The sequence below is a fragment of the Pristiophorus japonicus genome, chromosome 9 (genome assembly GCF_044704955.1).
Source record: "Pristiophorus japonicus isolate sPriJap1 chromosome 9, sPriJap1.hap1, whole genome shotgun sequence".
NCBI lineage: Eukaryota > Metazoa > Chordata > Chondrichthyes > Pristiophoridae > Pristiophorus > Pristiophorus japonicus.
Window position 1 is genome coordinate 178,033,628 of NC_091985.1, and position 19,037 is coordinate 178,052,664.

A 19,037-nucleotide genomic window follows, 5' to 3' on the forward strand; every position below is an offset into this window, starting at 1 on the left:
AGTGTGGGGCAGAGCGCTGAGGGAGGTGTTGTATATATCTCTCAGAGCACTAGACAGGCTGAGCATGCGAAAATCACCAGCTAACCTGACGGCCTGGGAGCCCATGAGAGAGGCCTAGGGTGGAAAAATCCCCACCAAAAACATTCCCAATACATAGCCAACGCCATAACATTAATCGCAAAAAGTTAAAAGAAACCACAATCCCACTTCCCGCAGTTGGACATTACTTATCTCACTGCAGCCAGTATAGGTTGCTGTGCCCATTTTCACAGGTGTTTCCACCAGGGCGCTCTGTGGAGCGCTACAGGAGGGGCGGGAGTGAAAAATCGATCTGATGGCACAACCCAACAAAAGCGTTGCATAACTTCTCGCCTCTTCTGGGCGGTAATGCTCTGCGTCCGGCCGAAACCGGCACAGAATACCCCTGCGGGATGCTGGAAGTGCGCTGCCCACCCAGAAGAGCTCATCGCCACCATTGCCGCCCTTGCGGGACAAAAAGAGAATTAAACATCACTGGAAAATCCAGCCCAAACATTTTGGGAAAAACCTATGTGCCTCTCCGGTTCTGTCACTTTTCCTTTCCGAGCGCTTCTACCAAGTGCAACTCCTGTGGCTACAGCGGAGGTGGAGACAGATGGCTCGTGTTCCTGCTGACTGATTCGACACTTTTGGTGGACGTCCTCTGTGTTTTGAAGCCTGTGAGGGCCCCGCCAAGATTTGCTCCTCCTGAAATTCTGCAAGGGCAGTCACGAGGCAGCATGTGGGGCTCTGAATGAGGGGAAGGCAAGGGGGAGAAGTGGGAACGCTTTCAGCAGAGCCTCCACTTCGATAACCCCCTCTCACCATCATCCCTCTAATGGGCACTTCCCTGCTAGCAAGGTGCTAGAGAGCAGCTTGCTGCACAGCATCATCATCATCATAGGCAGTCCCTCCGAATCGAGGAAGAAGACTTGCTTCCACTCCTGAAGTGAGTTCTTTGGTGGCTGAACAGTCCAATACGAGAGCCACGGACTATGGCACAGGTGGGACAGACAGTCGTTGAGGGAAGAGGTGGATGGGACTGGTTTGCCATACACTCTTTCCGCTGCCTGCGCTTGATTTCTGTGTGCTCTCGGCATTGAGACTCGAGGTGCTCAGCGCCCTCTCGGATGCACTTCCTCCACTTTGGGCGGTCTTGGGCCAGGGACTCCCAGGTGTCGCACTATATCAGGGAGGCTTTTGGGGTGACCTTGTAGCGTTTCTGATTCCCACCTTTGGCCTGTTTGCCGTGGAGGAGCTCTGAGTAGAGCACTTCCTTTGGGAGTCTCGTGTCTGGGGCATGCGGACAATGTGGCCTGCCCAGTGGAGCTGATCGAGTGTGCTCAGTGCTTCAATGCTGGGGATGTTGGCCTGAATGAGGACGCTGATGTTGGGGCATCTGTCCTCCCAAGCGATTTGCAGGATCTTGCGGAGACATCATTGCTGATAGCTCTCCAGCAACTTGAGGTGTCTGCTGTACATGGTCCATGTCCCTGAGCCATACAGGAGGGCGGGCATTATTACAGTCCTGTAGACCATGAGCTTCGTGTCAGTTTTGATTGCATGGTCTTCAAACACTCTTTTCCGAAGGCTGCACTGGCTCACTGGAGGCACTGTTGGATCTGATCGTCGATGCCTGTTGTTGTTGATAGGAGGCTCCCGAGAAAGGGGAAGTGGTCCACGGTGTTCATGGCCACGCCGTGGATCTTGATGACTGTGGACAGTGCTGTGCGGTAAGGACAGGCTGGTGGAGAACCTCTGTCTTACGGATGTTTAGCATAAGTCCCATGCGTTCGTACACCTCAGTAAATATGTCAACTACATCCTGGAGTTCAGCCTCTGTATGTGCGCAGACGCAGGCATCGTCGGCGTACTGTAGCTCAACGACAGAGGATGGAGTGGTCTTGTATCTGGCCTGGAGACGGCGAAGATTGAACAGGTTCCCACTGGTTCTGTAGTTTAATTCCACTCCAGCGGCGAGATTGTGAGGTGGAGAATGGTGGCGAGAAAGATTGAAAAGAGGGTTGCAGCGATGACGCAGCCCTGTTTGACCCCAGTCCCGATGTGGATTGGGTCTGTGATGGATCCGTTGGTAAGGATCACGGCCGGCATGTCATCATGAAGCAGGCGAAGGTTGTTGCTGAACTTTTGGGGGCATCCAAAACGGAGGAGGACGCTCCAAAAACCCTCGCGGTTGACAGTATCAAAGGCATTTGTAAGGTCGAAGAAGGCCATGTTTAAGGGCTGGCGCTGTTCCCTGCATTTTTCCTGTAGCTGTCGCGCTGCAAATATTATGTCTGTTGTGCCCCGTTGGGGATAAAATCCGCACCGTGACTGTGGGAGGAGCTCCTTAGGCACAGGGAGAAGATGGTTGAGGAGGACTCTAGCGATGACTTTCCCAGTGGCTGATAACAGGCAGATTCCTCTGTAGTTGCCGCAGTCGGACCTGTACCCTTTTTAAAGATGGTCACGATCGCTGCACAGCAATGGGGCCATGAATGTCAAAGTCAAGAGAATCCTAGAAATGTATAGCATGGAAGGAGGCCATTTCAGCCCATCGTGTCCGTGCCGGCTAATAAAGAGCTATCCAGTCTGATCACAATTTCCGTCTTTTGGTCTGTAGCCCTGTAGGTTATGGCACTTCATGTGTACATCCAAATACTTTTTAAGTGGTGAAGTTTCCTGCCTCTACCATCCTTTCAGGCAGCGAGTTACATACTCCCACCACCATCTGGGTGAAGAAATGTCTCCTCAAACTCCCTCTAAATCGCCCCCAATTACTTTAAAGCGATACCCTCTGGTTGTTGACCCTTCTGCTGAGGAAAACAGGTCCTTCCTATCCACTCTATCCAGGCCTCTCATCATTTTATACACCTCAGTCAGGTTTCCTCTCAACCACCTCTGTACCAAAGAAAATAGACCCAGCATCTCCAATCTTTCCTCATGGCTAAAATTCTCCAGTCCAGGCAACATTGTTATTAATCTCTTCTGCACCCTTTCCAATGCGATCATATATTTTCTGTAATGTGGAGAACAAAACTACATACAGTACTCAAGCTCTGGCCTAACTACTGTTTTATACAGTTCAAGCATAATCTCCTTGCTCTTGTATTCTATGTCTCGAATAATAAAGTAAAATATTCCATATGCTTTCTTAATCAACTCACGTGGCAGACAAAAACGCAGGAATCTATAGATCAGTTAGCCTAACATCTGTGGTTGGGAAAATGTTGGAGTCCATTATTAAAAAAGCAGTAGCAGGACATTTGGAAAAGCATAATTCGGTCAGGCAGAGTTAGCATAGATTTATGAAGGGGAAGTCATGTTTGACAAATTTGCTGGAATTCTTTGAAGATGTTACGAACAGGGTGGATAAAGGGGAACCAGTGGATATGATGTATTTGGACTTTCAGAGACATTTGACGAGGGCTACATAAAAGGACCCTGCACAAGATAAAAGTTCACGGGGTTGGGGATAATATATTAGCATGGGTATAGGACTGGGTAGATAACAGAAAACAGAGAATCGGGATAAATGGTTCATTCTCGGGTTGGCAATCAGTAACGCGAGGGGTGCTGCAGGGATCAGTGCTGGGACACTATCTATTTATAATCTATATTAACCACTTGGAAGAAAGGACCGAATGTAACGCAGCCAAGATTTCTGACGATACAAAGATGGGAGGAAAAGCAATGTGTGAGGAGGACACAGAAAATCTGCAAAAGGACGTAGACAGGCTAAATGAGTGCGCAGATATTTGGCAGATGGAGTACAATGTTGCAAAGTGTGAGGTCATACACTTTGGCAGAAAAAAATCAAAGAGCAGGTTATTATTTAAATGGAGAAAAATTGCAAATTGCTGCAGTACAGCGGGACCTTGGGGTACTTGTGCATGAAACACTAAAGGTTAGTATGCAGATACAGCAAGTGATCAGGAAGGCCAATGGAATCTTTGTCTTTATTGCAAAGGGGATGGACTATAATAGCAAGGAGGTCTTGCTACAGTTATAGGTATTGTTGAGGCCACACCTGGAATACTGCGCACAGTTTTGGTTTCCATATTTACGAAAGGATATACTTACTTTGGAGGCAGTTCAGAGAAGGTTCACTAGGTTGACTCCGAAGATGAGGGGGTTAACTTATGAGGAAAGTTTGAGGGGGTTAGGCTTCTACTCATTGGAGTTCAGAAGAATGAGAAGTGATCTTATCGAAACATATACGATTATGAGGGGGCTTGACAAGGTGGATGCAGAGAGGATGTTTCCACTGATAGGGGAGACTAGAACTAGGGGGCATAAACTTAGAATAATGGGCCGCTCATTTAAAACTGAGATGAAGAGGAATTTCTTCTCTCAGAGCTTTGTAAATCTCTGGAATTCGCTGACTCAGCGTGCTCTGGAAGCCGGGACATTGAATGGAATTAAGAGAGAGATAGGCAGTTTCTTAAATGATAAGCGAATAAAGGGTTATGGGGAGCGGGCAGGGAAGTATACCTGAGTAAATGTTCAGATCAGCCATGATCGTATTCATCAGAACATAAGAACATAAGAAATAGGAACAGGAGTCGATCCTGCTCCGCCATTTAATACGATCATGGCTGATCTGATCATGGACTCAGCTCCACTTCCCCGCCCGCTGCCCATAAACCCCTGATCCCCTTATCGTTTAAGAAACTGTCGCTTTCTCTCTTAAATTTATTTAATGTCCCAGCTTCCACAGCTCTCTGAGGCAGTGAATGCCACAGATTTACAACACTCTGAGAGAAGAAATTTCTCCTCCTCTCCGTTTCAAATGGGCGGCCCCTTATTCCAATATCGTGCCCTCTAGTTCGAGTCTCCCCCACCAGTGGAAACATCCTCTCTGCATTAACCTTGCCAAGCCCGCTCATAATCTTATATGTTTCGATAAGATCACCTCTCATTCTTCTGAATTCCAATGAGTCAGGCCCCAAATTTCTCAACCTTTCTGCCTAAGTCAACCCCCTCATCCTCGGAATCAACCTTCTCTGAACTGCCTCTAAAGCAAGTATATCCTTTCGTAAATATGGAAACCAAAACTGCACGCAGTATTCCAGGTGCGGCCTCACCAATACCCTGTACAGCTGTAATAAGACTTCCCTGCTTTTATATTCTATCCCCTTTGCCAAAAATGGCAAAAATCCATTGGCCTTCCTGATCACTTGCTCTACCTGCATACTATCCTTTTGTGTTTCATGCACAATATCCCCAGGTCCCGCTGTACTGTGGCACTTTGCAATCTTTCTCCAATACTAAATGGCGGGGCAGGCTTGAGGAGCCTTATGCCTACTCCTGCCCCTATTTCTTATGTTGTTATGTTCTTCTGCTCCTCTAAGATCGGCCTCCGAGGTTCAGCGTCGTATCCAGCTGAGCAGAGCTGGCAGGGTCCCACAACCTCCGCTGAGGAATCTCCACTGCCGCCCCTGTCTCCACCACCTGCTCTTGCTCACTCGTAATGTGTGAGACACCAGGTGAACATACAAACATAAGAATTAGGGGCAGGAGTCGGCCATTCGGCCCATCCAGACTGCTCTGGCATTCAATGAGACCACGGTTGATCTTCTACCTCAACTCCACTTTCCTGCATTATCCCCATATCCCTTGATTCCCTTAATTTCCAAAGATCCATCAATCTCTGTCTTGAATATATTCAACAAATGAGCCTCCATTTTCCTCTGCAGTAGATAATTCCAAAGATTCACTATCCCATGAGTGAAGCAGTACCTCCTCATCTCAGTCCAAAATGGCCACCCCACTCCAAGTTTGCAGATGACACTAAGCTGGGTGGCGGTCTGAGCTGTGAGGAGGACGCTAAAAGGCTGCAAGGTGACTTGGACAGGTTAGGTGAGAGGAAAAATGCATGGCAGATGCAGTATAATGTGGATAAATGTGAGGTTATCCACTTTGATGGCAAAAACACGAAGGCAGAATATTATTTGAATGGTGGCAGGTTAGGAAAAGGGGAGGTGCAACGAGACCTGGGTGTCATGGTACATCAGTCATTGAAAGTTGGCATGCAGGTACAGCAGGTGGTGAAGAAGGAAAATGGTATGTTGGCCTTCATAGCTAGGGGATTTGAGTACAGGAGAAGGGAGGTCTTACTGCAGTTGTACAGAGCCTTGGTGAGGCCTCACCTAGAATATTGTGTTCAGTTTTGGTCTCCTAATCTGAGGAAGGATGACCTTGCTATTGAGTGATTCCCGGGGTATCAGGACTGACATATGGGGAGAGACTGGATCGACTGGGCCTGTATCCACTGGAGTTTCGAAGGATGAGAGGGGATCTCATAGAAAGATATAAAATTCTGACGGGACTGGACTGGTTACATGCAGGAAGAATTCTCCTGATGTTGGGGAAGTCCAGAATGAGGGGATATAGTCTAAGGATAAGAGGTAAACCATTTAGTACTGAGATGAGGAGAAAGATCTTCACTCAGAGAGTTGTTTACCTGTGGAATTCCCTACCGCAGAGAGTTGTTGATGCCAGTTCATTGTATATATTCAAGAGGGAGTTAGATATGGCCCTTATGGCTAAAGGGATCAAGGGGTATGGAGAGAAAGCAGGAAAGAAATACTGAGGTGAATGTTGGTGTGGGCTCGATGGGCCGAATGGCCTACTCCTGCACCTATTTTCTTTGTTTCTATGTTTCTCATTACACAATACCAAATCTAGGATAGCCTGTTCCCTAGTAGGCTCCTCAACATACTAGTCTAAAAAAAACATTTCATATACACTCCAGTATTTCATCTGCCACAGTATTATTACTAATTTGGTTTGGCCAGTCTATATGTAAATTAAAGTCACCTACGATTACTGATGTACCCTTGCTACATGCATCTCTAATTTCCTGTTTGATGCCGTTCGCTACATGGCCACTACTGTTTGGAGGCCTATAGATAACTTCCACCAATATGTTCTGCCCTTGGTGCTTCTTAGTTTCACCCAGACTGATTCTACATCTTGATTTTCTGAGCCAATATCCTTTCTCACTAATGCTCTGTTTCATCCTTTACTAACAACACCACACAACCCACTCTTCCTTTTTACCTGTCCTCCCTAAATATCGAATATCCTTGGATATTCATCTCCCAACCCTGGTCACCCTGCAACCATGTCTCCATAATTGCAACTATATGTATCTGTTTACATCTATTTGCGTTGTTAATTCATCTACCTTATTACGGATGCTCCGTGCATTCAGAAAAAATGTTTTTAGAATTGTCTTTTTAACATTATTAGACATCTTAATATTATTTTGTACTACAGCCCTTAATTGTCCAGGTATTTTGTCTTACCTGGACCCTATTTGCGAGTGCACTCTTTTGTTTTTTGTATGCTCTGTCCCTTCCTGACATAATCTGGTTATCCTTACTTCAATCACTTTCTGCATTGCTTCCTTTTCTTTTCTCTTTAGCGTTCTCGATTGCTCTCTACTGCGACCTCCCTCCCCACGGCCCACGCACCCCGCCCCTACACACTTATTAAGTTTAAAACCCAATAAACCACCCAATTATTTGGTTCGCTAGAACTCTGGTCCCAGCATAGTTCCGGTGTAGTCCATCCCCATGGAACAGCATTCTCTTTCCCGAGTATTGGTACCAGTGCCCCATGAATCGAAACCCACTTCTCTCACACCAAACACTGAGCCACGCATTCATCTCCCTGATTCTGTATTGACCTTATGCCAATTTGCTTGTCGCCCAGTTAATAATGCAGAGGTTATTATCTTTGTGGCTCTGCTTTTCAATGTAGTCCCTATCTGTTCAAACTCTCTCAGCAGAACCCCTTCCTTATTTCTACCTTTGCCATGGCAACTGGATCCGCCCTCGCCCACTCCAAGCTCTTCTCCAGCTCAGGTAGGCACCTGGTGGGCAACACAATCTTCGGGACACACACTCTTGAATGCAGAGAAGCCTATCTGCCCCCCTAACTTTACTGCTCTCTATTACTACCACCTGCCTCTTTACTCCTCCGACGTGAATGGCTTTCTGCACCACAGTGTCTTGGTCAGTCTGCTCTTCCATTCTGCAGTCTGCAGACTTGTCCTCAAGGGTTGCAAGAACCTCAAATCTATTGGACAAGTACAGGGTCTGAGACTCCTGCAATACTACCTCCGGGATCCCCGTACCTGCTTCACTTGCAGTCACACCCTCCTGTCCCTGACCACGTGTCAATTCTAAAGTATTTAATCCAGCGGGTGTGGCTGCCTCCTGGAGAAAAAGTTCCAGGTAACTTTCTCCCTCCCTGATGTCTCGCAATGTCTTTCGCTTGACTCCAGCTCCTCAACTCGGAGCTGAAGTCCGTCGAGCAACAGACACTTACCACAGATGTAGTCGCCCTGGACCAAAACGTCCAGAAGCTACCATGTATTGCAGCAGCAACGCATCTCCTGTTTTCCAATTATATTACTTAATTAATTAGTTTAGCGTTAATCAAGTATTAGTTTATTAAATTAGTTCAACACATAAAGTTTCGTTTTTAGTATTTAGTTATATGCTATATGTTAATTTAAAGAAAAACTTAGCCCACAATCACTACCAATAACTTACCTGCCTTACCTGCGATGTCACACAGCAGAGTTCTCCTCACGTGGAGCCGTGCCTTTTTGAGAGAGACAAAAACCAGACAAAAACCCAAGCCAATTGTGGAAAAAATCTGGGGAAATTCCTCTCCGACCCAACCAGGTGATGGAAACTAGTCCAGGAGGCCACACTGGCCGTATGCTGTGGTCTGCTGTGGCCTATATCCCCACTCTCAGGCCTCAATCTGCTCCCGCACAGGTGTGCCGCTGCTCTGCAGAAAATGTTAGGAAAAACAACGCAAAGCAACACCTCCCTTCCCCACTTCACCGAACTCTCCCACTTACCAAGCTCTTCTTTTCTCATTCTGAGCTACCAGCACTAGCTCTGGGTTGTTAAACTGCTTGTTTGTCAGATGAGTCACCACTCTTCAGTTGTTCAAAGAACCAATTTTAATCAGTTTTAATTAACTGGCTACTTAGCAAGCTGCTGGACAGCTAGCCAGCTAGTTTGTTTCTACTTCAGCCTGAAAGAATCCTAAATATTTAACTGTTAATTTTACTAAGAAGCTACTAGCAATTGCCACTCGCCTCTAAATGGTTTAAAATAGATAAACCTTTAAGAATCTTGCAGTAGCAAACTCTTGTTTTCTCACTCTGAGCTGAAACACCCCACAGAAGGCTGAGGTATGACCCAATCATGAAAGGCTTTCATGGAGCGGGTACAGAGAGAATGTTTCCAATTGGGGCGGAAGAGCATAACGAGAGGCCATCAATATAAGATAGTCACCAAGAAATCCAATAAGGAATGCGGAAGAAACAAGAGGGTGGTGAGAATGTGGAACTCGCTACCACAGGGACTGGTTGAAGTGAATAGTAAAGATGCATTGAAGGGGAGGCGAGACAACTCATGAGGGAGAAAATGAATAGAAGGTTAAGTTGATAGATTTAGACTAGGAAAGACGAGTGGAGGCTTGAATGGATTATAATGTGTGAGTGAGTGTTTAATTATAATGTGTGAGTCAGTGTGTAATTATAACGTGTGGGTCAGTGTGTAATTATAACGTGTGAGTCAGTGTGTAATTATAACGTGTGAGTCAGTGTGTAATTATAACGTGTGAGTCAGTGTGTAATTATAACGTGTGGGTCAGTGTGTAATTATAACGTGTGGGTCAGTGTGTAATTATAACGTGTGAGTCAGTGTGTAATTATAACATGTGGGTCAGTGTGTAATTATAACGTGTGAGTCAGTGTGTAATTATAACGTGTGAGTCAGTGTGTAATTATAACGTGTGGGTCAGTGTGTAATTATAACGTGTGAGTCAGTGTGTAATTATAACGTGTGGGTCAGTGTGTAATTATAACGTGTGAGTCAGTGTGTAATTATAATGTGTGAGACAGTGTGTAATTATAATGTGTGTGTCAGTGTGTAATTATAACGTGTGGGTCAGTGTGTAATTATAACGTGTGGGTCAGTGTGTAATTATAACGTGTGAGTCAGTGTGTAATTATAACGTGTGTGTCAGTGTGTAATTATAATGTGTGAGACAGTGTGTAATTATAATGTGTGTGTCAGTGTGTAATTATAATGTGTGTGTCAGTGTGTAATTATAATGTGAGGGTCAGTGTGTAATTATAATGTGTGGGTCAGTGTGTAATTATAATGTGTGAGTCAGTGTGTAATTATAATGTGTGAGCAGGTCTGTTAGTATAATGTTTCAGCTAGTGTGTCCATGAATTATCAATAGTGATCTCTAAATTGTCCATCTCCCACTGGATGTGCCGTGAAGAATGGAGAGATTGAGTAACACATGAGGCGAGGCAGGACTTTGCTGAATAATAACTTTTGATGCGATTTTTGCTAACTGTGTGTCTCTCAGTGTGTTGTCTGGGGGTGGGGGATGGGGCGAGGTCACCCAGCATAGATAATACATTGTGCTGACTGCACGGCTGACCTTTGGGGCACCAGGGGTCAGAGAGCCCAGTATAAGTAAAGCAGCAATTGCCCAGAGGCAACGTACAACGTTTACTCGATTCGAGCCAATACAGGGGTAAGCGTTAGCCACCATGTACAGCACCGGAGTCCGGTCAAGTCCGTGTCAGTGCAGCACTCCAGGGCAATCTCGAGGGATTGCAGCGAAGGAGACCAATACCGGTGGTACTGAGCCCCCCACACACAGAGCAGGAAAGCCCTGGAGTGGGCTGTATTTGCGGCCTGTGAAACCCACACACACAGAGCTAAACTAATTCTTATTTAAGGAAGGATATATTTGCCTTGGAGCCGGTGGTTCGCTCGATTGATTCCTGGGATGAGAGGGTTGTCTTATGATGAGAGATTGTGTAGAATGGGCCTATACTCTCTGGAGTTTAGAAGAATGAGAGGTGATCTCATTGAAACATACAAGATTCTGACAGGGATTGACAGGGTAGATGCTGAGAGGTTATTTCCCCCGGGCTAGAGAGTCCAGAGCTAGCGGGCACAGTCTCAGAATTTAGTCGGCCATTTAAGACTGAGATGAGCAACGTTAGCACGTTGTGAATCTTTTAAATTATCTGGCCCACAGAGCTGTGGATGCTGAGTGATTATCTTCAAGGCTGAGATTGATAGAATTATGGGTCTAGGGGAATTATGGGATGTGGGGATAGAGCGGCAAAGTGGAGTTGAGTTGATGATCAGCTTTGATATTATTGAATGGGCAACATCTGCTGATATTTCTTATGTTCTTATGTACTGAGTAGCAGGAAAACTCCAGGCTCCATCCTCGGCCTGTGCTGAGTGAGATGATCTCACCCGGGTCAGACAGTGAGGATACTCGATCTGGCCTTAGCCAGCTAAGTGAGTGTTCACAAGGCACACGGGCAGGTGAGTTAGTGGTGAGCAGCTGGGGCTTGTGGAACTCGACCAGCAATGCTAGGTTTGCTCCCCTCGCGAAAGGAGAGTAGGAGAAGGGGAGAGAAGGTGCTGGTTCGTCACACCTCCTACAGCTGATTTTCTCCTTCTTTCCCTTCAGAATCTCTCTCAACGTCCGAAGAGAATGCAGAAATACAACGGCCCCTTGAACCAAGGCTATCCTGGCTACTGGAAGGTGAGATTCGCTTACTGGGACATTACTTGGGAGATAAACACAAACCCTCCACACTCCCATCTCCTACACAAAACTAATGCTAGCAACATTGGAGCAAAAGGAACAGGAGGAGCCCATTCAGCCCCTCGAGCATGTTACACAGGAACAGGAGGAGGCCCATTCAGCCCCTCGAGCATGTTACACAGGAACAGGAGGAGCCCATTCAGCCCCTCGAGCATGTTACACAGGAACAGGAGGAGGCCCATTCAGCCCCTCGAGCCTGTTACACAGGAACAGGAGGAGGCCCATTCAGCCTCTCGAGCATGTTACACAGGAACAGGAGGAGGCCCATTCAACCCCTCGAGCCTGTTACACAGGAACAGGAGGAGGCCCATTCAGCCCCTCGAGCCTGTTACACAGGAACAGGAGGAGGCCCATTCAACCCCTCGAGCCTGATACACAGGAACAGGAGGAGGCCCATTCAGCCCCTCGAGCCTGTTACACAGGAACAGGAGGAGACTATTCAGCCCCTCGAGCCTGTTACACAGGAACAGGAGGAGGCCCATTCAGCCTCTCGAGCATGTTACACAGGAACAGGAGGAGGCCCATTCAACCCCTCGAGCCTGTTACACAGGAACAGGAGGAGGCCCATTCAGCCCCTCGAGCCTGTTACACAGGAACAGGAGGAGGCCCATTCAACCCCTCGAGCCTGATACACAGGAACAGGAGGAGGCCCATTCAGCCCCTCGAGCCTGTTACACAGGAACAGGAGGAGACCATTCAGCCCCTCGAGCCTGTTACACAGGAACAGGAGGAGCCCATTCAGTCCCTCGAGCATGTTACACAGGAACAGGAGGAGACCATTCAGCTCCTCGAGCATGTTACACAGGAACAGGAGGAGACCATTCAGTCCCTCGAGTCTGTTACACAGGAACAGGAGGAGGCCCATTCAGCCCCTCAAACCTGTTACAGAGGAACAGGAGGAGGCCCATTCAGCTCCTCGAGCCTGTTACACAGGAACAGGAGGAGGCCCATTCGGCTCCTCGAGCCTGTTACACAGGAACGGGAGGAGGCCCATTCAGCCCCTCGAGCCTGATACACAGGAACAGGAGGCCCATTAAGATCCTCGAGCCTGTTACACAGAAAAAGGAGAGGCCATTCAACACCTCAAGCTTTTTACAAAGGTCCAAGAGGAGGCCATTCAGTCCCTATGAGCCCGTTAGACAGGAACAGGAGGAGTTCATTCGTCATCCCCGAGCCTGTTGCACAGGATCAGGAGGAGGCCCATTCAGCCCCTCGAGCCTGTTACACTGGAACAGGAGGAGGCCCATTCAGCCCCTCGAGCCTGTTACACAGGAACATGAGTAGGTCATTCAGGCCATCGAGCGCATTGCACAGGAACAGGGTGATGCCATTCAGCCCATCAAACCTGTTACATTAGGAACATGAGGGCATTCAGCCCCTCGAGCGTGTTATTGTGGAAAAGGCAGAGGCCCATACAGCCGCTCGAGCCTGTTACATAGGAACAGGATGAGTCCATTCTGCACCCTTGGGCACGTTACACAGGAACAGGAGGGGGCCATTCATCTCCTCGAACCTGTTACATTTGGAACAGGACGAGGTCATTCAGCCCTCCGAGCCTGTTACAGAGATACTGGAGGAGGCCATTCAGCCCCTCGAGCCGGTTCGACTATTCTGTCTGATGGATGGTGAGTTGTGAAGGTCGTTAAACTGTGGAGACCAGCCTAAGGACTCGGACTCGAGCTACGTCTTCCTGTGATGTTCACAGTGAACAGTCCATCAGTGTGTAACCTTTCTCGCCCTCTCTTTCTCTGTCTCTCTGTCTCTCTGTCTCTGTCTCTGTCTCTCTCTCGCACTCTGTTTCTATCTCTCTCTTTGTCTCTCTGTCTCTCTCTGTCTCTATCTCACTCTGTTTCTGTCTCTCACCCCCGTCTGTCTGTCTGTCTCTGTCTGTCGTTCTGTCTGTCTCTCTCTCTCTCTCTGCCTTTCTCTCTCACTCTCTTTCTCTGCCTTTCTCTTTCCGTCTGTCTCTCTCTGTCTCTCTCTGTCTCTTTCTGTCTCTCTTTGTTTCATGTCTCTCTTTCTGTCTCTCTCTGTCTCTGTCTCTGTCTCTCGCTATCTCTGTCTCTCTGTCTATCTCCCTCTCTCTTTCTATCTCTCACATTCTCTTTCGCTCCCTGTCTTTGTCTCTCTGACTATCTCTGCCTCTCTCTCTATATCCCTCTCTCTCTCTCTCTCTGTCCACCTCTCTCTTTCTCTCTATCTACATGTTTTACAGGTCGTTGTGTGGGAGCGGGAGAATTTCCAGGGCCGGAGGCAGGAATTCACCAGCGAATGTTTCAACATCTCTCAGTGTGGGTTCGACAACGTCCGCTCCATCCGTGTGGAAAGTGGAGCGTGAGTGAATTATCCTTCATCCCTCTATCTCACACTTTCTCTCTTCCTCTTTCTCTCTTGCTCATATTCTCTCTCTCACATTCTCTCACACTATCTCTCTCACACACTCTCACCCTGTCACACGCACTCTCTCTCACATACTGTCTCCCACACACACACTCTCACACACATCCTCACACACAATCTCACATTCTTACACATTCACACACAGTCTCATATACACATATGCTCTCACACACACTCACTCTTACACACACCAATGTATACACACTCTTAAACACACACACTCACACATATGCATACTCACTCACACAATCTCACTCACACACACTCTCACTCCCACTCTCTCACATGTATACTCCCACCCACATTATATCACACATGCACACATGCTCTCACACTCACATACTCTCACGCACACTCTCACATACAGACACACACTCACAGACGTGTGCTCTCACACACAAGCTCGCGAACACACGCACTCTCACACACTCATACTGGCACATACAAATATGCTGTCACACACAAACGCTCTTGCACGCACATGTTCTCACTCACACTCACACACACACACACTCACACACACACTCTTTCTCAAACACTCCCACACACACAGACATTCTCACACGTGCACAATCTGTGTCACACACTCTCTCAAACACACTTGCACTCTCGCCCACAAACACGCTCACACACACGCTCACACACACGCTCACACACACACACATACTCTCTCACACACTCACACACACACAATTACACACACTCACAAAAACTCTCTCACACACACATTCTCTAACACATACTCTCTCTCACACGCACACACACACACACACAGACACACTCACACACATGCACACACTCACAAACACACACACACTCTCATGCAGACTCTCGCACACACATACACACACATGCACTCACACACACACTCTCTCCACATATATACACACTCACACTCTCACCCACATACACAAACTCTCTCACACACACTCACACATACTCTCACGCAGATTCTCGCACACACATAAACACATACACACTCAGACACACACTCTCACTCACACACTCACTCACACAAACTCACACACTCACGCACAAATACACACACTCTAACATTCTATCTTTCACACACTCACACATGACCACAGTCACACAAACTGGGTGGGATATTAAAGCTTATGGTGAGTGAGCAGGAGAGTTAGATTGGACTGGGTGCGATATTGAAGTTCATGGGTAGTGAGCAAGAAAGTGGGATTGGACTCGGTGGGATACTAAAAGGTGTGGGGAGTGAGGGGAGAATGTGATTAGACTGGGTTAGATATTAAACTGTGCGAGGAGTGAGGGGTGAGTTGAATTAGACTGGGTGGCATACTAAACGGTACAGGATGTGAGGGGAGAGAGGGATTAGATTGGGTGAGATATTAAAAGGTTTTGTGAGTGAGAAGGAAAGTGGGATTAGACCGGGTGGAATATTAAAGGGAGCGGAGAGTGAGAGGGAGCATGGGATTAGACTGGGTTTGATATTAAAGGGTTTTGTGAGTGTGAAGGAGAGTGGGGTTAGACCGGGTTTGTATTAAAGAATGTGGGGAGTGAGGGGAAATTGGGATTGGATTGGGCGGAATACTAAAGGGTTAGGGGAGTGAGCAGCAGAGTGCGATTAGACTGGGTGGGATATTAAAGGTTAAGGGGTGTAAGAGCGAGAGTAGGATTAGAATTGTGGGATATTGAAGGCTATCGAGAGTGAGGGGGAGACTGGGATTGGACTGGGTGGCTCATCCTGAGAATTACCACAGTACATATGTGATGGGCCGAATGACCTGCCTCTCTATGGAACATTCGTGGGCTGATATTTGACTCCTTTTCTCTCCTACAGGTGGGTTGGATATGAGCACCATGGTTTCCAGGGGCAGCAGTTTATCCTGGAGCGAGGGGAGTATTCCCGCTGGGAGGCCTGGGCTGGCAGTAACTCCTACCACGTGGAGTGGATGATGTCCTTCAGACCCCTCTACTGTGCAGTAAGTGGCCTCGATACCCTCAGGGGCAGCGTCACGACCAGGGTCAGTGGAACGGTTACAGTTAGGTTCCCACTCAGGCTCAGGGTCAGATACAGGGGTAGGGTTAAAGTTAGGGTCACACTCAGAGTCAGGGTCAGATACAGCGGCATGTTTACAGTTACGATCACTTTCAGAGTCTGTTACTGTGTTAGGGTCACGGATCTGGTCAGGACCGGGCTTACGGTTAAGATCAGGCTCGGTGTCACGATCCCGGTCAAATACAGGGTCAGGGACGGGGTTCTGGTGAGAGTTACGGTTATGCTTTGGGACAAGGTCACCTCCAGGGTCACGGTTCCGGTCAGAGGCGAGTTTATGGTTTGGCTCAGGGTTACAGATCAAGGTTTGGATCACGATAAAGGGTCATGGTCAGGGTCAAGGTGAGTATCAAGGTACAGGTTCATGGTCAGGATTGAGTAATTCCCCTCGAGGGTTGAGCGGGTTTGGTTCTGTGAGACAGACACTCCGAGGGAGGTGACACTCAGCAAGGCTCCGGCCGATGGATTCATCGTCAGGATAGGCTCAACGAATGGGTGGCAGCAGTGGGTAGGGTCGAAGGTCAGGATGAGGTCAGTGAGTGGGGTCGAGGGTCAGAGAGTGGGGACGATGGTCAGGATGGAGTCAGTGATTGGGGTCAGGATGGGGTCAGAGATTGATTTGTTGTGACGATGTCCCCACCACTCTTTCCGACAGAATCACTCCGACTCCTACATGGAAATCTACGAGCGGGAGAACTTCATGGGACGTCACACGGATCTGTGCGATGACTACCCCTCCCTGCAGGCCATGGGTTGGTGCAGCAAGAACGTGGGCTCCATGTTTGTCAAGAGTGGAGCGTAAGTACAGGATTCTACACATTATTCCATTTACCCAAAGGGTTAAAGGTCAGAGCCTGACACTGATCACATCCAGTCCCAGAGGGTGAAAGGACAATGTCTGACTGACTGACGCCACCCAGCCCCATTCGGCTCCTTGAGCCCGCTCCGTCATTCAATAAGCTCATGGCTGATCATCGACCTCAACTCCACTTTCCCGCCCGATCGCCATATTGCTTCATTCCCATAGACCTCAAAAATCTATCTATCTCAAACTTGAATACACTCAACAGCTCAGCATCACAGTCCTCTAGGGCAGAGAATTCCAAAGATTCACCACCCTCTGAGTGAAGAAATTACTCCTCATCTCAGTGTTAAATGGCCGACCTCTGATCCAGAGACTGTGACCCCTGGTTCTAAACACGCCAGCCAGGGGAGACAACCTCTCAGCATCTACCCTGTCAATCCCATTCAGAATCTTGTAAGTTTCAATGATGATTCTTCTAAACTCCAGAGTGTATAGGCACATTCTACATAATCTCTCATCATAAGACAATCCTCTCATCCCAGGATTCAATCTAGTGAACCTCTGTTGTACCACCTCCAAAGCAGGTACATCCTTCCTTAGATAAGGAGATCAAAACTGTGCGCAGTTCTCCAGGAGTGCTCTCAACAAGACCAATGTACAATTGTAGCAAGACTTCCTTACTCTTATACTCCAACCCCCTTGCAATAAAGGCCAGCATGCTGTTTTTGTTCTTTATTGCTTGTTTTACCGGCACGTTACGATTCTGTGTTTCTTGCACAAGGACACCCAAATCTCTCTGAACAGCAACGTTTAATAGTTTCTCACCATTTAAAAATTACTTTGTTTTTCTATGCTTCCTACCAAAGTGAATAACCTCACAGTTCCCACATTATACTCCATCCGCCAACTTACTGCCCACTCACAGTCTCTCTAAATCCTTTTGCAGACAATTTGAGTTCTCACATCTTACTGTACCACCTAGCTTTGTATCATCCGCAAACTTGGATACATTACATTTCGTTCTTTGGGTCAGTGTCTGACACATGACCCCACGCAGTACCGATGGGTGAAAGGTCAGAGCCTGAACCATGACCCCACCAAATCCCAATTGGTGAAAGGTCAGAGACAAACCCATGAGCCCACCCAGTCCCAGAGCTTGAAAGGTCAGAGACAGACCCACTCACCATAACAAGTCCCAGATGGTGAAAGGTCAGAGCCCGAACCATGACCCCACCCAGTCCCAGAGCTTGAAAGGTCAGAACCTGACACACTGAAACCACCCATTCCAAGAGGGTGAAAGGTCAGAGCCTGACACACGACACCACCTAGTCCGAGAGGGTGAAAGCACAGTGTCTGATCCATGATCCCACCCAGTGCCCTGGTCAGAGGATTGGATTTGAACCCATGTCCGGGAGGGTGAAAGGTCAAAGTTACTATTGTTACCCGTTTTGCTGAACCATTTAACACCTTCTTTCCCTGTCGAACCCCACAGGTGGGTTTGTTACCAGTTCCCTGGTTACCGTGGATACCAGTACATCATGGAGTATGATCGACACTCGGGAGAGTTCAAGCACTGGATGCAGTGGGGCTCCCACGCTCAGACTCCACAGGTCCAGTCCATCCGGAGAGTCATGCACTGAGACATCAACTCCATCACCGGCAGACAACCAGCTGCTTTTAACCCTAACTCAATAAAAGAAATCGATTTCTTACCAAACCTCCGCTGGCGATTTGTTCTACAGAGTAACCACCTCGCACACAAAAATAGACTCCCTCCTTAACCAGGGTTCCTGACTGAGAGACTCCCTCCTCAGTCAATCTCCCTGGAGCAACTCCCACTTTAAACAGGGTCTCTGATGGAGAGACTCCCTCATTAAACAGGGTCCCTGACGTAGAGAATCCTTCTTTAAATCTGGTCGCTGATGGCGAGACTGCCACTGTAAACTTTAACGACGTTTCTACATTTAAATATGATAAAGCCCTAAATATCTGCTCTCTAACTATGCTGATCTTATCCAATATTTCACGCTCTTCCTGCAGAACCTCAACGTTGGCAACGTCCAAACGGTCACACTCATCGAGGAACATGCTGCAAGTAGT

At 47.7% G+C, this 19,037-nt stretch overlaps 2 protein-coding genes across 2 annotated transcripts in view; one reads left to right on the top strand and one right to left on the bottom strand.

Annotated features, from left to right (window-relative positions):
- Positions 1-19,037, bottom strand: part of LOC139272761 (beta-crystallin B1-like) — a 79,626-nt gene that overhangs the window by 15,440 nt on the left and 45,149 nt on the right. The gene's annotated exons all lie outside the window — the stretch shown is intronic.
- Positions 9,292-18,577, top strand: LOC139272762 (beta-crystallin A1-like). The gene is made up of 6 exons (XM_070888875.1): positions 9,292-9,384; positions 11,566-11,640; positions 13,919-14,037; positions 15,917-16,058; positions 16,788-16,930; positions 18,430-18,577. Exons 2-6 carry the CDS (start codon positions 11,590-11,592, stop codon positions 18,575-18,577), a joined length of 603 nt encoding a protein of 200 aa, XP_070744976.1. The 5' UTR covers positions 9,292-9,384; positions 11,566-11,589.